Here is a 26,768-nt window from a genome sequence, read left to right as displayed (position 1 = left end):
AATAACAATAATGGAAAAAAAAAAAAAAAAAAAAAAAAAAAAAAAAAAAAAAAAAACTTTCATAAACATTTCTTTTCGGAAATGTAGTTAATGTAATAAAAACTGTTACACAAATACTGAACGAGTAGCAGCTGTTGAACTGGATGACCAGTGTGCAAATGATGCATATATAATATAACACAAATAATCTTCAAGTACACCCTAAAAATGTATTTGCACACTTCCAATGTGCATCAGTTGAGATTTATCATTCACAAGGAGTAAACACATGACAAAATAAGCCCATTTGCTGTCATTTTAATAGAAAAAAAATCAAGCTTTTTCACTGGAATTCAAGCTCTGCTTGGAGCCAGTGTCCTTCTTTTTTTGATATTTCCTCTTGAACTCTTGGAAAAGGCTACAGGAACCCGAGACATCGGCAGCCTGGATGGGTTGAGTGTGCTTTTTCCTCAAGGGGCTGAAACTCCAAACACCTGCAGATAGACAAGCACAAATCCATTTAGATGAGTGCCATTCAAAGTTATGTGATAGGCAGATACAGGACTTAATTTTGTTACCATTATTTTCATTGATCCTTATTCAAAAGTGGTCTAATACAAATTTGTTACATTTCAAGTGAACAACTTGAATCTTGTGTTCAATACCTTGGGTTGGCACAGGGCTAGTTTTCATCCTTTTAGCTTCTTCGCCTTGATCGGACATCCCTTAAGAAAAAAGGAACAAGAAATTATAAGTACACATTAGGTAAAGCATAAAAAGTAATAATAATAATAGTATATATTCTCAGAAGTTACCATTTTTTGCACTCTGTGACTTGTCGGCTTGAGCGCAGTTAAGTTCAGCTCCATCTTCAAAGTTAAAAGACTCTGGCAATACTTTGAACTCCAAAGCAGAATCTTCATCCAGTGGCATCAAAGAAGGGTTCCCCAACTCGTATTTACTATTCTCGGGTGAATGCAATAATTTAGCTGGCACGGTCTTCCCTCTGATAATAAATTTGTTCATAGAAATTTGTTGCGTTATCTGCTTATGTGGTCTCTTTCGCTTATTCCCTTCAGACAAACGGACGTCACTCTTTACATTACCACTTGGATTGAGTGGTTTTCTGACTGAGGTAGATGAAAGTCCATTTTTGTCGAGTGCAGAAACAGGATCCAAGGGCAAGGTTTTACGCCGAGCCAAGTTTTGCAAGGATGCTCCTTGTATTCTCTCTTTTCTATCCATATCATCATCATTATCTGCTTCCACAGATTTGCGCTTCACGGACTTGCTCTTATCTTGAATCTTCTGGTAAGAGCTTATAGTTACTTGAAGAGTTTTTGGAGGTTCTTCACAACTTAATTTCTCTTTTGTTCTCTTACTTAGCTTTAGTTTGTTTCTTTTTCCAGAAGACGAGCCAAACAGTGCAAGACATACCGTATTAGTCTTCAAAACAGTAGCTGGGGTATCTTGCTCAATCTCATTTATAGAAGTCTTCAAATCAGGATCTGGGTTGTCTTGCTCCATCTCATTCATAGGCGTTTCATTTGTTGCACATTTTGTGGGCGGTTCATTTATTTCCTGCTCTGAAGTTTCAGTCTCTACCTTGGACACCTCTTCAGAACTTGAAGTGTCCTTAATGATCTTTGTCCTGTCTGCAGTAGGATCGTACAGCAATGGGTTTTCGTCTTCAGAATCGTCTGTGACTTCAGAGTCATCGGTTCTTTCAAGAGCAGCATCTTCCGTTTCCACCTGTTCGCATTCACCTGGATTGTCTGTAGTCGGCCGCACCTCTAAACTTGTGCTGTGGGCCTCAATTTTAATCTCTTTCTCCTTCAACTCAGCTTTTATCTGGCACGTGCACAAAGAGTTTTTTCCAAATTCTAAACTTTGAAACCATTTAGCAAGACAACAGTAAGACTCCAACAGTCCATCACCAATCCTCTCTTTTGGCTTCACATCTTCTAGGAGTGGTTCTTTTTCTGACTTGAGCTCCATGACTTGAGCTTTCACCTGGTCGTCAGTGGAAACACGAACTGCAAGGTCTTTCTGAAAGTCCTTATTTTCAGACTCGCCGGCAAACCATAGCTCAGCCATTCCGTGAGGGAGAATGTTGATCTTAATAGAGTCTAAACTGCCAATCTTCTCAGTCACCTCTTCACTCTTGATCACAGGAAGTTCTTGACTAGCTTTTGGATCAGTCTCAGATTTTATGATCTCATATTTGAGCATACAGTCAATTTCAGGCATTACTTCATTGAACTTATTTTGCATTTGAGATGGTTCTTCAATCACAGGATTGAGTTTTGGTGGACTTGCACAGCTACTTTTGCTCGCTGATCCAGCAGTCAACATTGGACTTTTAGCTCCATCAGTCTCTTCCAACCTCCCTGTGTTTATCCGTACATTTGTTGATTTGGGTGAATTCTCTGGTGGTGCAAAAGTGTCTTCATCTTCCATCATTTGAACACCAAAGCATTGCTTAGCCAAATCATGAGGGAGGACATTAATCTTCATACAAGCTGAAGTGTCCAACTTGACAATCTCCCCTTCGTTCATTTCCACAGTAAGTTCTTGACCAGGTTTTGGATCTGTCTCACATCTCTTATCCGAGAGTACATAGTCAATTTCAGGCATTTCTTCATCTGGTTGCACTCGAGATAGTTCTGCAAGCACAGGATGAAGCATCGGTGGATTTGCATGGTCAACTGGGCTGACTGATCCACTAGTCTGCACTAACTGACCAGCAAAGCATTGCTTAGCCACTTCCTGAGTGAGAACATTGATCTTAATAAAAGCTGACGCATCCATCTCGACATCTTCCTCTTCATTCATGTTCACAGGACGTTCTTGACTAGGTTTTGGATTGGTCTCGCATCTTAGAGTCTCATTTGGGAGTACACAGTCAATTTCAGGCATTTCTTCATCAAATTCATTTTGGGTTTGAGATGGTCCTGTGACCACTGGATAAAGTTTTGGTGGATTTGCATTGTCTGATTTATCATTGGCTCGATTACAAAAAGGGTCATCCAGCCTTAATGTTGGAGTCTTTGGTGTTGCAGCAATGTCTTCATCTTCAGCAAAGCATTGTTTGGCCAATTCCTGAGTGAGTACATCAAGCTTAACAGAAGATGAACCATCCATCTTAATCTTCTGTTCATTTGTTTGTACAGAAAGACAAGGTTGTGGATCAGGACTAAGCGTCGGTGTGTCGATTGTGCAGTCACTTTGGCTGGACGAGTCATCAATCAAGATGGGACTACTGGCTCCAACACGATTACCAAAACTGTCCATTTTTGACGTTGTAGATGACTGTTTACGCTTTTTCAAACCAACACGTTTTTCTATACATTTTTGATACATTCTTAAAGAAGCATTTCGTTTTTCCAACGTCTTCACCAGATTTGTCATGCCCTTCAGTGGATTAACAGTATTTGGCTGACAGTTGGTTTGCTCTTCAGTAAGCAGAGGAGACAAGTTATCAATCACTGGTGGAGACTGAGCATTCAAGGCAACAGGAGATTGTTCGCGACTCCTATTCTCAAAGGATATTTGTTTATCTTGTCGTACTTTGTCAGTAATCTGATTATGTTCAGCGACAGATGATTTATAACGGGCTGAGAGCGATGCTAGAACCATGGATGCTGAATTTTTGGCCTTACCCTCGAGCATCTGCCTTCTTATTTGTTCTTCCGTTGAGATTTTGTCAAGTACTGGGGGTGTGTTCAACAAAGACGCCTTGTGCTTGTCTGGAAATGCAACACCGTTACGTTCTTTTATCTCATTAGCAAAGCACGGTCTAGCCGATTCATGAGGGAGAACATTCATCTTAGCGGCTGAAGCATCCATCTTGTTAGTCTCCATTTCATTCACGTGCACAGGCAGTTCTTGACCAGGTTTCGGGAAGGTCTCACATCTCACGTTCTTATCAAGGATGACACAGTCATTGCCAAGCATTTTTTCACTGGATCCAACTTGCATTTGAGAAGATAAAACAATCTCCTGTTCTTCTGCAACCACATGAATGGGCTTTGGCGAGTTTGTGTAGTCACTTTGGCTAGTTGATTTGGCCGACACAACACTCTTGGCTCCAAATTGGTTAGCCGAACTCGCCGTTCCATTCGGGACATCTTGTTTATCCAAACCCTTCACAACAGTGGCCTCCAGAGAATTTGTAATAATTGGTTGACTGTTGGTTAGTCCTGCAACCTGATAATCATGCTTTGGTGAACAGTTGATGTCAGGCACAGATGGAGATTGTCCATTAAATGAAACAGGCACATTTTCACATAGACTCTCATTGTTTGGTGTTGGTTTGTTTGCTGGTACTACGTTCTCCACCTCTGATGGTAATTGTTTATACCTAATCAGTGATGGCTTTTCAATGGTTTCTTGCAATTTGCTTGGTGCTTCTTGTTCTGGGACATTTTGTGAAGATCTATAGAACCAAGAATAACCACATTCCTTGTCAATGTCATCAACGTTTTCATTAAGATTCAACCAAGACGACTTGTATGTCATCTTCGGTGGCTCTTCGTTGTGATTTAAAACATGAAAATCGTCAAAGACTTTGCTACGTGCATCATGGTGCATTTGCCTTAGTATCACAGGCTCATTCATTGGTGAATAGACATAAACTTCTTCCATTATACTTTGATATATGCCACTATCTACAGCTTCAGAAAACTTGCTACGATCCCCATTCCAATAAAGCCTTAAGATGTCCCTCCCAGGATCAGTTTTATTCTGATTCCCGTCTTCCATGTGCTGAACCACAACTATTAAGGCCGCCAATCGATCTAATGACCATTCAATAAATGGAATGGAGTCCAGTGTTTTCTTATCGGTGATGGTGCAGTTTTGATTTGTCTTTTCAGCTGGTTCATTTTGCATTTGAGTTGGAACGGACTTGGTTTGTTCTGCAACCACACTTTCCAACTGTGGTGAACTTGTGTGGCAACTTTGGCTGGTTGATTTATCAGCCAAAACTGGACTTCTGGCTCCAACTTGGTTACAAAGTCCATTATTCAGCCTTGGCTCTGCTGACTGTCGTTGATTCTCTCTTGTTGGGTCATTTGTTTCTCCCGTTTGGTTCACCAGAGAATGTGGAATGTTTGGCTGATGGTACACGGTTTCTTGCACAGACGTTTCGTTCATTTTCACATTAGCAGAACTGTCCGATACGTTAACGGGGGCTATTCCTATCGGAGACAATGGTGTGACAACAGCAACAGCTCTCTGAGCAGCGTTATTCTGTTGCAGGTTCTGTACACATGTAGAATACATTTGCATGTTAACATTATTTGATTTCTCAGCAAACAACTGGTAAAGTTGTCCACCAACCAAACTACTTTGGCCATAATGTGCGTTTTCTGTCGGGGGACAATAGTTTAGGTCAGATGGCAAGCTTGGGTTCTTTGTAGGAGCATTTGCGTAGTGATGTCTGCTATAAAGGTTGCTAGTGTTCACATTTATTCTAGCTTCGTTAAGACTTCTTGTAAACTGTTGCAAATTATTTTGGCCAACTGCCGAGGAGGTAGCTTGCTGCTGCATGTATAAACCGTTAGTTGAATTGAAGGCACAATGTGGTCCATTATTGTTGAGAGCACTTTGTAGATTTACATTGTTAACAGGTACAAATATCTTGCAATTAGAGGGCATGTTCCACAGAATAATTTGGGGGTCCTGTTTTCCTGTCAGCAATGCAGGGTTTGAATTAAGATTATTTTCTGGTGCAAGTTGTGGGTCTCTGGTAGCTTGAACGCTACTAGTCAAATTCTGGTTACTGGCTGTCGGTTGGCCTGAGCAGGTGAAATAATTTCCAGTGGCAGTTTGTCCGGGATATGACGGATTTGCAGCACGAGGTGGTAAACATAGCTGGTAAAAGTTTTGGCTCGTCCGGCCTCCAGGTGTAGCTCCTTGTCCATGTAAATTTTGCAGTTGTCCTGAATGCTGTGAATTGGCTTGCATGCTACTGAACATTCAGTTGGATCTCCAGACAGAATGCGGGAGTGGAATAATCACATCTCTGAAAAAAAGAAAGAAAAGAAAAGCATTAGGGTAACAAAATACTTTCAAACCAAGTACCATTAGTATTACGAAGTCTAAAGTTACACATTACTCTACATGCATAAAAAGGAATATAACTGTTAGTTATAAGATGCGAGACAGATGTGTATGCAAGTATGTGTCTGTTCAGAGTTTTATTTCCTCACCCTAAATAGCTCTATACAATGTGTGAACAAGACGAAGCACACGTTTTAAGAAACAGACAGCCTTGGAATTATATTAACATCCGGAAGTTGGTCAGCAAAACATTTAGGCTCCAAATGAGGACCCTTTCACACCAAAGATTTCTCTCGCTTATACCCCTGCCGGTTCACATTTCTACCACTAGTAATCTATCCTCACAGCACCCTTCCCCCTCATTACCACTCTGCATTTAAAACAAAAGGCACCATATTGTCCTAACGGTGCCTCACAAGAGACACTTGATGTTTATTCACACCACCAGGCATAACACAACAAATCCCAAAAGTTAAGTCCAAGAATTTTTAAAACCAAAAGCCTTTCTTAAGCCAACTTAATAACCACAATTTTGAAACAACCCAAAACAAGCCACTAGCAAGGTGTGCTAACAAAGTGAATAGTTTTGATTGAATGCAGTCTTTCACGAGAAAGTAAATAACTAAAATGGGGTAGGAAAAAAAAAAACAGCATTGCTATTTCGAGATTTCTGAGAAACCCAATTCTGAGAAAAAACTTGGAAAGTGGGAAACTAAACTTGGAATCATGAGTTTAGTGGGCAGTTGCATAAAATGCTTAGACTAGTCTTAGAAGTTAGTCGTATATTATATTATATTATATTTAACCCTGGACCACAAAACCAGTCGCTGGGGTATATTTGTAGCAACAGCCACAATACATTGCATGGGTCAAAATTACTGATTACTTTTTTTTTTTTTTTTTATGCCAAAAATCATTAGGATATGAAGTGAAGATCATGTTCCATGAAGATATTTTGTAAAATTCCTACTGTAAATACATAAAAACTTTTTTTGATTAATAATATGCATTGTTAAGAACTGTATTTGGACAACTTTAAAGGTGATTTTCTCAGTATTTTGATTTTTTGGCACCCTCAGATTCTAGATTTTCAAATAGTTATATCTCGGCCAAATATTTTCTTATCCTAACAAACCATACATCAGTGGAAAGATTATTTATTCAGCTGATGTATAAATCAATTTGGAAAAATTGACCCTTATGACTGGTTTTGTGGTCCAGGGTCACACATATACATATACACAAATAAAAAATAAATAAATAACACACATATACATACACACACATACATACATACATACATACATATACATATACTTATATATATATATATATATATATATATATATATACACACACACACACACATACACACACTTGAATACAGAGACTCCTCAAAAACAGTCATTGGCAATTATGTTCCCTCTTTAACAGCACCAAATTCCATATTTTATATTTATTCCTCATTTTTCATTCATTATTTATTCCTTATGTGCTGCAGCAGCAAATATCACAACAATTCTTCTTGAGACTTGACCTCAAAGACTTAAGGCTTGACTTGGACCTTGAACATGTCTGGTCTCAATTGGATCTGAAAAATAAAACTAAATACCCTCTGGTTAACGGTCACAATCACAGTCTTAACACACAAGCCAAATTTATGCAACTAGCCCCTATGTCTTGTAACCTCAATTCTGACTTTTCCCCCCAGAACTGCGAGAAAATAGTCCGAATTGATTTTGTGGCATAAAAAGCAGCAAATACCCGATTAATTTGTTTGTTAATTTTTAAATCAATGGCGGAAATGGCTTCCACAGGTACTGTTGCTGGCTAGATTGACGTCATAAGTTACTAAATATAAATCACGTAAATTACACGTTACGTTGGTTTATGACTGACCAGATGCATCAAAATGAAATAATTCAAGGATCTAAACTGAACACTTAATTCGGTTACATCAGCACAACATCGCAACATAGCAGAACTCACAGGAAATAGCTTTTAAATTCGTTTCTTGATGAACGTCATCTTTAACCGAAAAAAACTACATTTGAAAAAAAAAAAGTTTTTAAATGCACAGATTTCCACAGTCGTAAAACGGAGACCTCTCTAGCCCAAGAAAATCTTTTTTCATGCATTGTCTGCAAAGTCATAAAACAATGGAAACCCAAACCGCTCACTACAAGGAAGTAACGTTACTGAACTACTTACTGAACATCCGTGTAAGAAACGCTCCTCTGTCTGTGATGGATGTATTTCTTTCAGCTGCTTTTTCTAAATACCAACGTTCCTATTCAGCTCCACACGAGGGATCTTATCTAGCTTTTGATATGCACGAGAGGCGGGACTGTTATTGCCCGTGTTGCCAAGTCCATTGTATTAAATCGATTAGGCGTTGTTCTTTGTGTGTGTGTTTGTGTGTTATTGTACATTTACTAGGAAAACGTTGTGTTATTTTAGAAATACATCAAATATCAAACATCTTTCATTTTGTGTATTTCATACTTAATGTGCATTTTCCCACAATTAATCCACATTATTCAATTTTGCGCAAAAATAGGGGTGATCTGGCAACATAGTGTGACCTGAGGGAATGGCGTTTTTCAGAGTCCTGTAGTCACATCTGGCTTTGATTAGTAACGCATCCACCTGTTTCCGGGGGGCACTAATGTAAAAAAAATACAAATTATTTCAGGAAAATTAAATATTTGCCATATTGTATGCACTTCGTGTGTACATTATTCTTCTATTACATCAAATAGATATTCGTACTAGCATTTGATGTCATAGTTTAATGGGTAAATGAATTGATCAGAGACAGAAATTCAACAAACACACACACTTGTAGACTTATATTTGTGCACGTAACATGAGTCCATCTGTGGAATGCGTGGTAAATGTTTCTTTCACAGGCTTTTGGCTGCTTTATTTTTTACTAACCAGCTGTTGAATGAATGAGTGTCAAGTCCCGCTTGTTTACTACGAACCGGAAGACGCGCCCACTTTTGACGCACTTTTGGCCTCATGGGGCATAGGAAACTTGTGGATAGCGTAAAATAATTTCTGCCCACTCACGTATTTATAATGCTTTATTAATTCAATGCCAATTTTATTAATTGTTATTTAATCTCTAGTCTTGTCTACAATATAAGGCTATCCAATCACTGCCCTCAAACCCAGAATATATGACAGGTTTAAGATTTTTGAATAACCGTCTCTGGGCTGAAAATAACCTCAATTTGATCCAAAACGTGACGATTGTATCGTAAAGTAAAGCAAGGGCATGAAAGCAACGCTTACATTGTTTATTTAAACAGGCTTTTCCCATTTTTTTAACAGCGATTCTATTCTTGCATTTCTTCAATAAAAAGCTTCTATGCTACCATTTAAATCACGAAATATGCTTGGAAACAAAACGAATGCTATCCACAACTTATTCTTCAACAGGAAAGCTACCTATGAGACGTCATCAGTCAGCCATATTGGTGGCACTGAAAGTAAACAATGCCGCTGAACCATACAGATCTCGCAAATTTAGCTGATTATTGCTGTTAAAAAATCAATTATTGTCATGTTTTTGCTGTACTAATTGGTCAGAAAAAATGGTGGGAAAATTTTTTGGAGTACTATAGCCAAAAGTTGTAACAAATCAAGCAGAGGAGTGCAAAACACTGTCTGAGGAACAAACAGCGTTTGTGGTTGGCCAAACTAAACCAGGGCAAGAATCTTGACAACATTCATGTTTGTTTTTATAATTTCCAGTCAGGTAGGTGAAATATTAGGCTAATATCTTAATTAATACTGCTCGTACATATCTTTACCTCCTGTTAATTTTAGTTTGTCCAAATACTGGGCCGTTTCCTGCTTAGTAAGTCCTTCTCTATATGATTAAGCAGCTTCCACATGTTTTTTCCCATGATTTAGACAGCATAAATTAGCAGAACAATGTATTCAGTAGTACATTAAACGTGCAATCAATGCTGTTGTTTACATCCGAGGATCTCCAATATGGCCGTGCATCCTGGTAACTGACTAAACTGTGAGGTAAGTGCAAACCCTCTATAGGGAAATAACGAGAAGAGTAACTGTTTGTACTACAATAATACATTAAAATAATATGGTAAGCAGCAAAACGGGCTGTTTTGTACAGCTAAAAATAGCTGGACGTGGATAAGACTAGAAGCCAAACTCATGAAATGTAATTCACTATTTTTTTTCTTTCTTAAATTGACTTTACTTTCAGGGAAGATTTGATTTGAGTTTTAGTAATGCAAAGAAAAATTAATGAAATCATCATTCTCAAATCACATCAAAAACTTATTGTTTATACTTTCGTTTATTTTCATATTGCATCTAAAATATTAATCGCTACAGTACAATGATCAGTAACTACAATAATAACAGTAAAAAGCAACAATTTATCATCATTGTTTTGGGCCGTAATAAGCAAGGCAGTAAAATATATAGATCACACGACACAACAATGAAAGTAAACTCAAATAACCATGTAAAATGCATACTAAATTACCAGTAAAATAAACATGTAACAAATGTGAAATGTGATTATGATAAACATACACTTTGTCATCAACACAGGATTGATAAGAGGGGGATTTATGCATTTATATGAGAATTTGATTTATTAGGCCCCATCCTATTCTCCCGCGTCGGTCTGTCAAAATCTGATTAATTGATGACACTTGTCAATCATCTTTTCCAGTCAAATTTTTTTCACAGCTTAAAAAGTGTTTAAAAGACCTCCCGTCAATTATTATTAAGTTTCTCTCCTGTTATATGGAACATGAAAAGTAAAAATAATAAGCAAAAAGCTTTTTTTTCTATTTTTTATTTATTTTCTATTCTCTATGTTCTATTTGCACAGGTGTTGGCTTTCAATATTTTTTCTAATCATCTGGTTCAGACTGTTAAAGGAGACTAAAAAATTCCAGATTCTGACAGACAAAAAACATTATGAAAACAACCATGCTGTGCGTGAAACTGATACAGTTGTACAAAATATTTTTTAAAATAAACAGATTTAATTCTGGAACACAGAGAGGTTGAAGAATAAGACGAAGCTGTAATACAAATATATACATATACATAAAGAAGGGAGATTGAGTGGTCATAAATCATTTTGACAACATGATTGGCAAGAGATTCTCAAATACATGTCACAGTGGGCTGTAATAAAATTTGCTAGATAAAAAGATGTTTTGTGTAACAACATACACAAATAGACTATCAAAAAATTCAACCACTTCTTTCATACATCAATGAATTTGATTCATTGTCCTCTTCTCGCTGTCAGATGTGAGTTATGGGGCTGCAGTAAACCCCCACTTCTTGCTTGAGTCAGGACACAGTCAAAAGTGTTAAAGTGTGAACCCACCCCATCAGACAATCTGGCTGGACAGAGGTGGTGAAGCGACAGGAAGTCGCCCGAAGGGTGTAATGACATTCAGACTTTGTCTTTGTCATTCGACTGCTCTCAGCTGGATGAGAGATCACAGGCACCCCATTCATAAGAAATGTATTATTAAATAAATTTTTTATATAATATATTATTACCACCACAATATCTATTCACAGTTAAAGTGGTCATGACATGAGAAATCAAATTTGCCTTGTTCTTTGGAATATAAAGAGGTCTTTGTTCCATTAAGGCATCCTGCCAGTACAGTAGGTTAAAATGTCCTTCTCATCATGAACAAAGAATTTATTTAATCAAGCTCCAAAAACGGCTAGTTTGGATCTGAGGTGCAAGAGGACATGACCTGGGCACAAACATTTGCATAAACACCGCCTCCAGACCGCATCGACGAATAGACATCTTCTCATCTTCTTCATCAGCTTAAAGGCCGATCACATGATTACGCTGAATGTGTCGCATCGCATCAAAAGCAAATAAAAATTACACTTACTGCCGCTATCTTGTCTACGATGGATACAGTATACAGATGTGCATTCTGGAGTAAAATAATATTCGCTTTGAGGCGTTTGGTTTAAACAACTGGTTCACGCCTTTTGTACAGATATCAGAAAGATGCCAGTGTAAGGAACAAGTGAATAGCTTATTTTTTTTTGGAAATGAGGCACAGTGTGATGAGAGTTCACAAAGAAACATTTGTTGAAAGATGAAGCGGTACTAGATCTGACTGCAGCTGCATCACAAACTGTAAGTAAATTATTTAATAATGCTTTGTCTGGAAATGACTGTTTTTTTATTTTTTTTATCATGTCATCAAAACACTTACATGTAATAGCAAGGGGGTGTTGATATTGTTTCCTATGCAATGACAGTTAGCCAATCAAACAGTGGCAGATTACTAACTAAAGCCTTAAAGGACCCACCTCTTAAAAACAGCTCATTTCAGAATGAGGGTTGAAAATAATCATTTTTCCACATTTTTTTTTTTCTGCAAAAACTTTAATAACATTATAATTAAACCAAAAGGAACATATTAAAATAATTTTAAAAAATCTATGAAATTTAAATTTCCATAAAATCTTTTGTATTAAACCTAATACTTTCTTCTGTCATTTCAGGTATTTGCAGGTTTTTAATCTCAAACTGAAGACTTTTTAAGAATCTTTTAAGACCTGCACAAACAAAATGAATACCGTTTTAGCAGGGTAGGGGAATGTCTATGGTAACATATTAAACCGTAAAATGATGGTAAAAAGCAAAAGGTTTTCACAAAAACAAAACGTTTAATAAAATGTTAAACTTCACATTTTATCCTTTAAAGGAGAAGTCCACTTCCAAAACAAAGATTCACATATAATGTACTCACCCCCTTGTCATTCAAGATGTTCATGTCTTTCTTTCTTCAGTCCATAATAATTATGTTTTTTGAGGAAAACATTTCTGCATTTTTCTCCATATAATGGACTGATATGGTGCCCTGATTTTGAACTTCCAAAATGCAGTTTAAATGCAGTAAACGATGCAAATTGATTGAAAATGTATATTAATTTTCCACCAGCAGTTGGCGCTTTTGGAACGGCAAAAATATCTGTTTTCCCGGTAACGGCTGTACGCATTTTTTTAAATGAAAGCATAGCCTTGTTAAGTTTAATAGTAACATTCCCCAAATTTAAAGTGATAGTTCACCCAAAAATAAATGTTCTGTCAATAATTACTCTCTCTGATGGGCGGAGACTTGAAAGAGAAGAAATTGTTGAATAAAGTTATTTTAGTTTTCTTGTAGCTTCATAAAAATAAGGTTGAACTACTAATGTTACATGTTAAGTGACTATTTTTAAGAATGTCCTTACTACCTTTCAGGACCTTGAATGTGTGAGTTGCATTGCTGTCTATGCAGGGTCAGAAAGCTCTCAGACTTCCTCAAAAATATCTTACTTCGTGTTCTGAAGATGAAGTGTTCTGATGGGTTTGGAACGACACGAGGATGAGTAAATAATGACTGAATTTACATTTTTGGGTAAACTGTTCCTTTAAGACCCTTTTGAAATCATAGTTAAGACTTTCTTGGCCTTAAATTTGAATTCTCTTCATTCAGATGATCATAATTTCTAAACGTAATTTCTGTGTTCTTGCAGTAAGTGATGTCCTTATGTGTTTTAAAACAGTTTCAAAATTCATATTCAACTGTAAATTAATAAGAATGTAAAAACAAAATGAAATTCAGCAAGAACTGAATGTAAAATCTAGGATGTAAAAAAATTCACTGACCTAAAATGGGCCACACTGAAGAACTTAACTGATTTATTAACTGATAAATGCAGATTGTTTTTAAATTAGTTCTTGAATTACATTTATGAATACAAATTCATGAAAACATTGAAGGAAAAAAAAACATGCACAAAAATACGAACTATTTACAAAAATTACCACATTTTATTTTATGTGTTAACATCTCATCAAACTGAAATTACACATGCAACATGATTTTTTATCTATATAAAAAAAGGAGCAAAGCACTCATTCCACTAAGTCGCAGGAAAATTCACATTTGTTCTATTTTATTGCTTTGATAGAAGGGTGAGTTAGTTTTGAACCCCCTCAGGACCCCTGTTACCCCAAACCTTTACATGGATAAAACTCCAAATGTGTGATGAAAAAACAAATACCACCCAACAGACTAGTCACGTAAAATCATAATGTGTGTGCACAGACACACACGGAGCGCACACAAAAACAAGCTAAACAAACATAGAAGTCCAGCTCTGTGACCTGTGAGAGTCCGCTGAAGACCTCCATAACAGACCCCAAAGGTCATGACCTGTGGAAGTATGGAGGTCTGATTCGTGATGATTAGGTGTTGATTTCTGCACATCTTCAGGAAAACTGGAGCTGTTGCACACCTGGGATCTGCAACAGATGAAATGCAAATGCTTGACAGTGAAGACAAGAAGTGCGCCATCTTTAAACCACACTTGGTTCAATTCTGACCTGCTGATAGGAGGTGGTGTACACCATCACATTTTGTTGCTGTCCATCAGCTGTAATAATTCCTGCAGGTAGTGGGTTTGCTGAGAAAGAAAAAGATTTTATTGTAGATGGATAGATAGACAGATAGATAGATAGATAGATAGATAGATAGATAGATAGATAGATAGATAGATGAATAGATAGACAGACAGACAGATAGATAGACAGATTTCTGTTAATAAATTTCAAGTCAAACTGCATTTATTTTATATCGGTCATTTTAACATAAAAACGTGTGTTTGTGTGTATATATATATATATATATATATAATCTTTTAAAAGTTATTCATGTATAATAATAATAATAATAATAGTAATATCAACAACAACAACAACAACAACTATTATAATTATGTCTATTTTTAAAATCAGTGTGGTTACAATTTAAATTAATTGATCAATTCATTATTAATACAACACACCTGCAGGAAACATACTGTGCATATGCAGCCTAATTATATAAATTATTTAATTTAAATACAAATTAAATAAATACTGTAAATATTGTTATTTTCTATTAATAAATTTCAAGTCAAACTGCACTTTTATTTTATATAGGTTATTTTTACAATATGTTTGATAAATGTGCTGTTAATTTATTGCTGTTAATAAAAATACATAAAAAGATAATAAAAATACAAATATATATATATATATATATATATATATATATATATCAATTATTCTAATTGTCTATTTTCAAAATCAGTGTAATTGAAAATTTAATTGCTCAATTAATTATTAACACATGCAGAAAAAAATTGTATAATATGTATATAAAATAGTATAATAATTTTAATTATTTAATATAATTACAAATTAAATAAATATTGAAAATACAGTTATTTTCTATTAATACATTTCAGATTATTCAGGTTATTTTTTCAATATGTTTATTAAATTTGCTGCTGATTTATTGCTGTTAATAAAAATACATAAAATACATAAACAGATAATAAAATACAATATATAATAACTATTGTAATTTTAAACTATTATTAATTATTAATACAAAACATGTGCGGGAAAAATACTGTGTATACACAGCCTAATCACTTAAATTATTTAATTTAAATACAAATTATATAAATATTGTAAATATTGTTATTTTTAATGAATACATTTCAAGTCATACTGCATATATTTATTTATGCAGGTTATTTTTCACAATATGTTTAATACATTTATTGTTAATTTATTGCTGTTTATAAATATACATAAAAATAATAAAAATACAAATATTGTCATACAAATATTTCAGACATTCAGTTGAGTTAAAAACAAACAATAACACAGTGTACATACAATTCATACATTAGAAATGCTGATTTGGCAACTGCTTGAAATAAAACAGGCTTGTTGAAGTAGAATATGAAGTAAAAATAGATAGCTAAAATTAAAATCAATAATTAATTAACTACATAACTACATAGAAATATTAAAAGAAAAATACTACAACAGTATATAAACAATAATTAACAAGTTAATAACACATCAGTATGTAAACACCAATTAATAACAAATTAAATTCAAGTTTGGTTGTAACCACCACTAACGTACCCATGTGTAGTAATCATTTACTTACTGAAAGACTCGTCGGTCAGCTCCTCTCCCATGCCTTCGGTTACGGTTACAGTGCTTATGCCCTTCTCTCCTTTCATGGCCTGAGAACATCAACAAGACATCAACCAATAAAGAGGAAACTAAAAACACACCTCTGACCGCTGTACAAAGTGTTTCTCTTTATACCAGGCAAGTAAATAAGGCTTTTTACTTCAATAATGTATAAAGATGCCATTAAAATGTCAATGTCACCTCTCTGAACTTCTGCAGGTAGAGCTTCAGAGGCTCCACATACATATCGAAGCCCAGCGTGGACATGGCGAACAGGATGTCTTCGCCGTTTATCGTCTTGCGTTTCTCCTGATGGCATCTCTCGCTCGCTTCTGAAGTGATGAAGCTGATGAACTCGCTCACACACTCCTGCACACACTCCTTGGCGTCCTTTGCTATCTAAGGTGATGCAGAGAAAGGTTTTCTTTTGAATAACGTGTGTAAAACTTGACTTCATGCTGAATTTTTAAGTTTCATTTTTCTTTAGCAAAATAAAGGGTATTAAATAAGATGCTCTTAACGAGTAAACAGAGTGGAGATGTTACAATTCCTTGACTCAATTCAAGTACTCAATTTAAAAAAATCCTCGACTGCAATTTACCCGTTTCCAGTATCCAACAAAAAAATACCGGAAGTAGCGCATTTCATGGGCGAGAATCCATGAAGTGCATTATTAGACCGTTTTCCAAGGCTGCATGATATATTAAACACATTTAATTTTTTTTTATAAAGAATAATGCTATTGTCAATTCACAAACGCTGGGATTAAATTAAATAAATATATGCGCTTTATTTACACACGTGTAGGTTATGTACGTGCGTCCACACAAATCATTTAAAGGAGAAGTCCACTTCCAGAACAACAATTCACAAATAATTTACTCACCCCCTTGTCATCCAAGACGTTCATGTCTTTCTGTCTTCAGTCGTAAAGAAATTATGTTTTTTGAATTATGTTTTTTGTGTTAATTTCATTGGTGCCCCAAATTTGAACTTCCAAAATGCAGTTTAAATGCGGCTTCAAATGGCTCTAAACAATCCCTGCTGAGGAAGAAGGGGCTTATCTTGCGAAACAATCAGTCATTTCTTTCAAAAAATAAATTTTTTTTCATACTTTTTAAGCACAAAAGCTCGTGTAGCACAGGCTCTGGGATGCACATCTACGATGCTACGAATTAGTGATGGGTCGTTCTTGAACGATTCGTTCATTCTGAACGATTCTTTAATGTGACTCGGGAAGAACGAGTCATCTCGGGGAGTGATTCGTTCAGTCACGCATGCGCAACATCCTATTAGGTTCTGTACTGGAATTAGTTCACCTGATTCGAGTCTTCAGGTTTTTTGAGTCGTTTGTTCATCTTATGGGGCTGGCACATGATGAACGAAACCCGAAAACCTGTCAGATAAGAGGTGAGGTGAGCTAATCATAGACTAAAGACCCAGGTAAACAATGAATGAATATTTTCTGTTTCTTATAGCATTATAGTTTTGTCTTGTTTGTAGTGTGATCAACGTTTGTGTAAGCAGTAGATGTGTTAGGCAACATTTTAATTATATTTTACTAACATGAACAAAGTGACTCGAAAAAACGATTCGTTCATTTTGCTGAACGAGACTCAAAGGTCCAATTCGGTAAAATGATCCAAACTTCCCGTCACTACTATGAATCACATGTAAGTTCATTGTGTGTGTACTGAGTATGGCGAAAAACTCCATCTTATTTTCTCCTACAACTTGAGAGGAGGACATTGTTGTACATTTTTGTTTGTAAACAGCGTCTACAACTTACTTGCACTTTCTTAGTCTTTGCATTCGCTTTGTAAACATTGGGTCAGTGGTTCTACCTACATTCTGTGACCTTTCGACGTGATTCAATAGTATGTAGCGTTGTGAACGCGCATCCCAGAGCCTGCGCTACAGGAGCTTTTGTGCTTAAAAAGTATAAAAAAAAAAAAAAATTATTTTCCGAAAAACATGACCGATCGTTTCGCTAGATAAAACCTTTCTTCCTCGGCTGGGATCATTTAGAGCCCTTTGAAGCTGCATTTAAACTACATTTTGGAAGTTTAAAATCAGGGCACCAATGAAGTCCATTATATGGAGAAAAATGCTGAAATGTTTTCCTCAAAAAACATAATTTCTTCACGACTGAAGACAGAAAGACATGAACATCTTGGATGACAAGGGGGTGAGTAAATTATTTGTGAATTGTTGTTCTGGAAGTGGAGTTCTCCTTTAACTTACATGTGTGGAGCGTTTCAAACTCCATCTCTACATATTACCGTGAGTTTGTTTATTATAAAGTTCATCTGTCAACACAACTTGCACCATTTCATCAGATTTGTAAAGTAAATCATTTATAAACCTACGCAAATACAGGAGAATACAATAATATGTGTACAATATATAATATGTGTAAAAACAGTCATCAGGCCGTTGCCGCCCTGTGCAGTCATTTGTTATAATGCATGATGTATGTTAGTTCTAATTGTTTATAATACATTATGTATTTTTGTTCAATAAAATCATATGATTACTTACTTTTGATATTTTATTTGAACTAATTATTGTCTCATTGCTATTATATTTTACTTTAAGTAATTTTAAAGTCTATCATTCACTTGGGTCTATTTTAATCAACACACACAAAAAAATGATTAATTACTTGATTAATCAGAATAATCGGACGATTACTTGATCACTAAAATAATCGTTAGTGACAGCCCTACCAAAAGAGAGGTGATCAAAGTGCATCTTTTTATTCATAAACCAGTAAATAACAAACAAAAAAGCATTTCATTTTTCCTTTTCCAAACCAAACTGCCTTAAAAATGACTTACTTTTCCAGTTTGTGGGATTGCATTCTTCATGATTCGAGCAACGTTGGCGATGGGGAGATAGATGTCTTGTTCACGTAGGTTATCTTTGCTTCCATTGCCATCCTCATGGTCATTGAGACCCTCATCACCTTCATCTTTACAAAAAAAATAAAATAATAAATGTTTCTTAAGCATCAAATCAGCATATTAGAATGATTTCTGAAGGATCATGTGACATTGAAGACTGGAGTAAAGATGCTGAAAATTCAGCTTTGTCATCACAGGAATAATTACATTTTAAAATACATTCAAATACAAAAAGTTATTTTAAATCGTACTAATATTTCACAGTATTACTATTTACTGTATATTTGATCAAATAAATGTAGCCATGTTAACAAATTTCTGACCAGAGAAGTATATATAATTTAATATTAAATAATTAATTTTTAATAATTTAAATTTGACATTTAATAAGTATAATGTACAATTACATATTTTTGTTATATAAAATTGCAGGGAACATTTACAATAAGGTGTCATTTGTTAACATTAGTTAATGTATTAACTAACATGAACGAACAATGAACAACACATTTATTACACCATTTATTAATCTTTGTTAATGTTAATAAAATACAATTTGTTCAAGTTAATGTACAGTGCATTAACTAATGTTAACAAAACCTGTGATTTTAATAACGCATTAGTAAATGCTGAAATTAACATTGACTAATATTAATAAACGCTCTAGTATTGTTCATTAACTAATGTAGCTAACTAATATTAACGAATGAACCTTATTGTAAAGTGTTACAAATTATACATAATTTAAACAATTAAGTTAAACACTTTATTTACATTTAAAATACTTTATTATGTAATTGCATACATTTTTTTTACATAATAATTGCATCATATGTTGTATAATGTATTAAATTATAAATCATAAGTAATAACTTAAATGTCTTTAGTCTTTACCTTCTGGAGCTTGAGCTAAAACAAAATGACTACCAGCCATATATTCTCCTGTTATGCCAAGTTGGGAGGCATCTGTGGTTGAACTGTCTCCGTCCATCTGAAACATAAATTAAATGGTACTGCAGCTGTAAATTATTGGTTGTTTCTTAAAACCAGGTGAGCAGCATACCTAGACAGCATTTTTGGCTATGCAGTGCACTACTAGACTTGTATAAACATCATTTTAAACATAACCTTTATTTTATTCAGTAATAAACGTTCATAATAGTCATCTGTAAGTGAATTGCATAAACATACATTTTTCATTTAAAGGATTTTAAAACACAAACTCAGGGTTAATTACACTACCAGTCAAAAGTTTTTGAACAGTAAGATTTTTAATGTTTTTTAAGAAGTCTCTTCTGCTCACCAAGCCTGCATTTATTTGATCCAAGATACAGCAAAAGCAGTAATATTGTGAAATACTTTTACTATTTAAAATATCTGCTTTCTATTTGAATATATTTTAAAATGTAATTTATTTCTGTGATCAAAGCTGAATTTTCAGCATCATTACTCCAGTCTTCAATATCACATGATCCTTCAGAAATCATTCTAACATGCTGATTTGCTGTTCAATAAACATTTTATTATTATTATTTACTATCAATATTATAACAGTTGAGTACATTTTTTTCACAATTCTTGTCAACATCAACATTTATCTGAAATATTTTTTTTTATAACATTATACACTATACCATTCAAAGGCTTGGTCCGTATAACTGGTCTTAGTATATATATTTTTATTTTTTTTGAAAAAGAAAGTACATAAATTCATACTTTTATTTACTACTACTCAGCGTTTTTTTAACATAATAATAATAATAATAATTTTTTTTTTTTAGCAGCAAATCAGAATATTAGAATGATTTCTGAAGGATCACGTGACTGAAGTAATGACGCTAAAAATCAGCTTTGAAATCACATAATAAATTACATTTTAAAAAATATTTACATAAAAAGCAGTTTTTTTAAATAGTAAAAATATTTCAAAATCGTACTGTTTTTGCTGTACTTTGAATCAAATAAATGCAGGCTTGATGAGCACAAGAGACTTCTTTAAAAAAAAAAAAAAAACATTAAAAATCCTACTGTTCAAAACCTTTTGACTGGCAAAATATATATTATTAAATAATCGTAAAAATGCAATTTATGTATTAAAGGAAGTCAGTGTAGTTTAAATATGAAATTTAATAAATAAAAAGCGAATTAAAAATAACAGGGCATATTATATCAACACACTGATCCCAGAACACATTGTAGGTGTATGTTATTTTATTGGCTAAAGAGCTCGCGGATGCTAACAATGAACATGCACTAAATAAACACAAACCACACTTTCCCAGCTGTATCATTCAGATAAATTGGTCAGATGAGTTATTACAACTGATGGACATAATAAACAGTAGAGGAGGGCAGAGAACAAGGCAGGCGAGCTAAAGCAGCCGTAGATCCGCTCAAATTGGTCGTAGTAAACAAAGGGGCCGCACACGATGACGCGCTTTTAACAATTATTCCTTCAACAGCGAGCTGCTTTTCATAAAGCGCGCTTAATTTCCCGCCAACTAATAATAAAACACTCGCGCGCGGAGATTTCCATTCGATGTAACGAAATATGGGTTAGCAATCATTGGCCGGAGCCGCACACTAACCTGCGATGAAGCCCTGGTTGGTTCTCGTCTCAGTTCGGCCGTTTGGTTGGACAGAAAATGGCTGCGGAAGAGCCAGTCCCTGCGCAGGACTCAACAGTCCGGGAGGACGAGTCTCACTCGGACACTAGGGGGCGCTGCAGCACTTCTGTTTAAAAATAAACAATAGCGCCTTCTGTTGGTAGTGGTTGTACACCGACCTGATTAGCGAACACATAGACATTAGCTTACCTTACGAAACACTAAAAAGTTCCAGGAAACATTAAATGGTTAGTGTTATTATTGCTAGGGTACATAGTTTATATTTGTGGAGATGAGTGAGTTTATGTATGTCATGGATCATTAGAGCCCTGTAACACTGTGTTCATTGGATCACGTCAATACACTGTGTGCATAATTATTAGGCATGTTGATAATCTGGTCATATTTTTTTTACCAAGCACATTTTACCAATTCCAAACCACAACAATCTTAATAACTACTATTAATTTTGTATTTAATCATTTGTGAGTGATATATAACTGTCCGTGAAGGCTGGAACTGAAAAACTCCTTATATTCAGGTGTGCATAATTATTAGGCATGTTTTCTTTTACAGATAAAATGAGCCAAAAAAGATATTTAACCCAGACTGAAAAGTCCAAATTATTAAATGCCCATGAGGAGAATGCAATACTAATGCATTACAAGAATTTGCAAAGTTAAGGCTTGGACAGCGAAATGCTTGTTGAGTCTGCATGGTCAGAAAAAACAGGTGGAGAAGAAAAGATGCATGTTAACTGCAAAAGAATTAGGAATTAAGGTGAAGAATTTGGTGTGACACCATCAGGAACCGTTTCCAGTTCTCCAGCGCCACCATTTTCCAGAACTGCAACCTACCTGGAGTCTTCAGAAGTGCAATGTGTCAGGTTCTCAGAGACTTTGCTTGGTAAAAAATCCTAAAAAAATGCCCCTGACAAGCATCACATCCTCTTGCAGTAATTTTGGGAGTTCATGTTTAGTCTCCTATCCTGAAAAGTCTGACTTGCAGAGATGGACTAAAATGAACTTCCAAAACTTACTGCCAGATTTTGGAAGATAAATTCCTGAATCAGAGGTACAAGAGGATGTGATACTTGTCCTTCAAGAGTCACTCTCAACTTATCTGTCTATAAAGCCTATTAAAAAAAAAAAAAAACTGTCTTCATGTATTTCACAACATGTAAGCTTGTTATTCTTATTAAGTCAGGGGCATTTTTTAGGATTTTTTACCAAGCAAAGTCTCTGAGAACCTGACACATTGCACTTCTGAAGACTCCAGGTACACTGTAAAAAAAAATTCTGTAAAAAAACGGAAAAAGTACTGGCAGCTCATCACCTGGACTTTGTACCGTAAATTTACAGTCTGCCACCGGTAAAAAAAACAGGACTTTTTCTGTTTAATGGTGTATATATATATATATATATATATATATATATATATATATATATATAAAGCAAATAAATCCAGCACAATATACTAATTGAACATGGTTTATTTTTACTTCATGTAAACATTCTTAAAAATGCATTCAATGGCTTTTGTTTGCCTTAAGTGGGTTAGGACTAAACAATATCAAATACTCAATTCATTTAACAATGTGTCAAACAGTGAAAAATGCCTGTATTGTAAAAGACAGTTTAGCTTTGAACAGTAATAATTTAAACAGACAGAATTAAAAAAAAACAAAAAAACATGAGCATCTGTACAATACAGGTGTTGTACTAAAAAGTGGTCACAAAATTTAAACTTCAAACTGTAAAAGTCAAGATTCGAAACTTTTTTTTCCTTATAAGAGAAAACAATATTGTTTAGAGGGATAGTTAACACAAAAATGTTAATTCAGTCAATTGCTCAGCCTCATACCTTTCCAAACCCATAAGACTTTAATTCATTTTTAGAACACAAATTAAGAGTATTTTTAGTTATTTCTGGGTACTTTCTGTCCCTCTGTTGATTGTCTATGCAACTACCATTTTCAAGGTTCAGAAAGGTATAAAGTATGTGACTCCAGTGGCTTGACAACAGAATTTTTAAAGTTCATTGTAACAGAAATATCATTGAAGTGATGCAGTTGTGTATTATTTTCCATTTAACTGCATGTTTAATGCAAGTGCCATTTTTTTTCAATTTAAAAACTCAAATATTACATGGATTTTCGAAATTGTTCATGCAAGAGTCTTGGAGGAATGTGTAGCCACTTGGTTGCCTTCATCTCAAACCACGTTCAGGATTTCTTCACAGGAAAATTCTAAAAGAAATGGATATGACAAAAAATGAAATGAATTAAACTGAACTACAGAGTAATATGCAGGTTGGAGTTGAAAAGTAGTCATACAGTATTTTAAGTTCATTAAATCAACTGCAATCTGTTACGTCCCAGGTCTAGGGTCTAGGAGTAACATAAATAATGGTCTTCACACTGAAACCTTTGATCTTTCGTTCTTTTTTTTATTTTTTTCAAAATAAGAAGCTAATGAACTTCAGGGTTGGGCCAAGGCCAAAATAACAAACAAAAATTGAAACTAACTTTCCCAAAGAAACTTAATACCCTAAAAGAAAAAGTCAAACAAAAATACAGGGACTAAACTAACTCCCTGACTATTTGAAAAACAGGAGAAAACGAATTTTACAAAAGAAAAAGGGCACCCAACCCCTACAGCTTCTGTGCGAAAAAGAGTGTATTTACAATATTTACAATAACGGGCAAAAACACAGCCACATTAAAAGAAAGAACAAAAAGAAACAATCGGTGAAAAACTGTACAAGGAAACACTAGGTGGGTAAAGTGACAAAAACTGTACAACAATATTTACACAAATGTCCCAATACAATATTTCATCTTTTCTTTACAACACAGTTTCCAAATAGCAACACCAACAACAACCCACACTCCAGCTCTGCGACGCCTCATTTTTAAAAGACGCGGAGTTCCAGATTCACCCAACCACTGGGCACGTACCGGCACGTTCAATTAGGGCGGGGCCACCTGAGAGAAAGACAGAGTGAGAGAGCGAGAGAGGGAGAGCATGCATGCAAGAACGAGAGCCATGCATAGAGCACATACGTCTCAACGTAACAAATCCATAATACTTTCCAATTGTTTAAACATAGCTTAACTTACATTTCCAATAGTGTCCATTTGTATCGGTCATATGAGCTTGTCAAATCAACTATGTCCTAAAATATACTTCATTATTTTCAACTAAATAAACAGCAACACGACCAAATGCTTCATACACTTTTTATAACATACGTGTTGCTTACTTCTGTATGAACTCCAGAATAAATGCCGTCTCCTCTGGGTATTTTGTAGCTCACAACCGCAACAGGAAAGAAGATTTGTTCATTAACTTCTCAAACGACAGCAATCTTGAACTGCCCATCACCTTAAACAAAAAAGACATTACAAAATGACCATATACATAACGACAAGCATCTTTGAACACCTTTGAAGAAGTGTTCAGCAAACAACTTCACATTGTTGTAAAAGTCAACAGAATAAATGACTCAAAGACTCAATTTCTTTTCAATATTGAACACTAATGTTAAATGAAACAGAATACAAACCCACCTGGTTGCCTTCATCTCAACCCACATTCAGGATTTCTTCACAGGAAAACTCTAAAAGAAATGGATAATGATAAAAATGAAATGAATGAAACTGAACTACAGAGTAACATGCAGGTTGGAGATGGAAAATCAATCATACAGTATTTTAAGTTCATTAGATTAACTGCTAACCCTAATACTTGCCAAATAAATATTTGTTTATAAATTGCTTAAATTACATTTCCAATAGTCTCCATTTACATCTGTCATATGAGCTTGTCAGATCATCGGTGTCTTAAAATATACTTCATTATTCTCAATTAAATAAACAGATACACATTTCATAACATACGTGTTGCTTACTTCTGTATGAATTCCAATGTAAGTGCCGCCTCCTCTGGGTATTTGTAGCTCACAACCACAACAGTGGTCCTTAACTTGAACATCTTAGACACACAAGGATGATAACATGCAAAAGTAATCAATCCAATCATTTTGGTAACGTTAGCACGTTTGTCTGTGATGTGGCTTCCGACGCATCAGACAGCAAACAACTTCACATTGTTGTGAAAGTCAACAAAATAAATTACTCAATAACTATTTTCTTTCTGATACTTAACACTAATGTTAAATAAAACTGTTAATAAAACAGAATACAAACCCATGATAAGAATGCAGGTGTGCTTGAGATTCACAGTACAGCAGCAATCACGTCCTGTCATTTAAAAAGAAAACGAAAGAAACACAACGGTCATTTTGACATAATGTCGTGTGCATTTGTCCATTAGAGTGAGAAAGATAACGTTACCGTACTGCTGACCTGAAGCGGCATATTCTGGCGCGGATACCGCGCGTCGGACGCCTCTGTTTACACAGTCGCTTCACAGACAGCTTGCTCGTAACGTTAACCTTACCGAATTAGTTTGTGTTTTGCATTTATCTTCCGTGTGTGTGTAAAACAGACAATAAAAGGTCAAAACTTACCTCATTTGGCAGAAAACTCCACGACGAAGATGTCTGACGATATGCAGAGAAATGTTAGGTGCGGTGTTCTGACAATTTGTGCTACCCTGTCAGATTTTGCTACCTCCCATTAAAACAGATGGTAGCATAATTCGACAGCGAAAAATGCTACCTATCAGATTTGCTTCCAGCATGATATTAATATTGTGTGAGGCTTTATTAACGTGTACACCTACCCCAACCCTAAACATAACATTACAGTATGAAAAACACAGTGTTGGTAGCACAATCTGACAGGTAGCATTATTTGTTAAAACACCGGCGGCTCCGACGTTCATTCGCCAAACAAGCCAGACAGCAACTAAGTAAACGTTACCTAAACAATTTATCTGACATTTAACTCGTTTACCACAAAGAGTATATGAAAAACATGTTTCCCAAATTCGAAGGCCGACATTAAAATGAAACTTTGACCGAGAAACTCTCCGCGTCTTCTCTTCACTGTTTTCGCGCATATGTAAGCCACCAACGTTCTTGTTCCCACAATGCAAAGCGTAATTCAAAAATACGGAAAAACATCTGTAAAAAACGAAAACGGAAAATTTCCTGTAATTATTAGGGTATATC

At 35.0% G+C, this 26,768-nt stretch overlaps 2 protein-coding genes and 1 long non-coding RNA gene across 7 annotated transcripts; all 3 read right to left on the bottom strand.

Moving 5' to 3' along the window:
• Nucleotides 1-281: 281 nt before the first annotated feature.
• On the bottom strand, nucleotides 282-5,562 carry si:ch211-106e7.2 (uncharacterized). The gene is made up of 3 exons (XM_051100297.1): nucleotides 795-5,562; nucleotides 645-704; nucleotides 282-473 (listed from the first exon to the last, which is right to left on the bottom strand). Exons 1-3 carry the CDS (start codon nucleotides 5,530-5,532, stop codon nucleotides 313-315), a joined length of 4,959 nt encoding a protein of 1,652 aa, XP_050956254.1. The 5' UTR covers nucleotides 5,533-5,562; the 3' UTR covers nucleotides 282-312.
• An 8,327-nt stretch (nucleotides 5,563-13,889) lies between these two features.
• nfybb (nuclear transcription factor Y, beta b) lies at nucleotides 13,890-21,722 on the bottom strand. Its single transcript, XM_051099001.1, has 7 exons — nucleotides 21,612-21,722; nucleotides 19,918-20,014; nucleotides 18,958-19,091; nucleotides 16,319-16,516; nucleotides 16,089-16,167; nucleotides 14,465-14,544; nucleotides 13,890-14,383 (listed from the first exon to the last, which is right to left on the bottom strand). The coding sequence occupies exons 2-7, from the start codon at nucleotides 20,012-20,014 to the stop codon at nucleotides 14,351-14,353; spliced, it is 621 nt and encodes a 206-aa protein (XP_050954958.1). The 5' UTR covers nucleotides 21,612-21,722; the 3' UTR covers nucleotides 13,890-14,350.
• A 1,407-nt stretch (nucleotides 21,723-23,129) lies between these two features.
• LOC127156367 (uncharacterized) lies at nucleotides 23,130-26,331 on the bottom strand. Of its 5 annotated transcripts, none has more exons than XR_007825742.1 (5): nucleotides 25,840-26,331; nucleotides 25,542-25,624; nucleotides 25,201-25,250; nucleotides 24,518-25,015; nucleotides 23,130-23,877 (listed from the first exon to the last, which is right to left on the bottom strand). It is a non-coding gene; the product is annotated as an uncharacterized LOC127156367 (long non-coding RNA). The 5 variants fall into 5 exon arrangements; XR_007825743.1 differs by having other exon boundaries at nucleotides 24,894-25,015; XR_007825741.1 differs by lacking the exon at nucleotides 23,130-23,877 and having other exon boundaries at nucleotides 24,185-24,615; nucleotides 24,894-25,015.
• Nucleotides 26,332-26,768: the final 437 nt, after the last annotated feature.

Source organism: Labeo rohita, chromosome 25 (genome assembly GCF_022985175.1).
Source record: "Labeo rohita strain BAU-BD-2019 chromosome 25, IGBB_LRoh.1.0, whole genome shotgun sequence".
In the NCBI taxonomy this organism is placed as follows: domain Eukaryota; kingdom Metazoa; phylum Chordata; class Actinopteri; order Cypriniformes; family Cyprinidae; genus Labeo; species Labeo rohita.
The sequence above is the reverse complement of the archived record's forward strand: the minus strand, read 5'-3'. Positions and strand labels throughout refer to the sequence as shown.

Coding starts and splice junctions, on each gene's coding strand:
- nfybb (XM_051099001.1), bottom strand. CDS start 20,014: ATGGACGGAGACAGTTCAACCACAGATGCCTCCCAACTTGGCATAACA. Junction 16,517..18,957: donor CAATCCCACAAACTGGAAAA/GTAAGTCATTTT, acceptor GCATCACCTTAG/ATAGCAAAGGACGCCAAGGA. Junction 14,384..14,464: donor ACACCACCTCCTATCAGCAG/GTCAGAATTGAA, acceptor CATCTGTTGCAG/ATCCCAGGTGTGCAACAGCT.
- si:ch211-106e7.2 (XM_051100297.1), bottom strand. CDS start 5,532: ATGCAGCAGCAAGCTACCTCCTCGGCAGTTGGCCAAAATAATTTGCAA. Junction 705..794: donor GTCACAGAGTGCAAAAAATG/GTAACTTCTGAG, acceptor TTTTTTCTTAAG/GGATGTCCGATCAAGGCGAA. Junction 474..644: donor TAGCCCTGTGCCAACCCAAG/GTATTGAACACA, acceptor GTCTATCTGCAG/GTGTTTGGAGTTTCAGCCCC.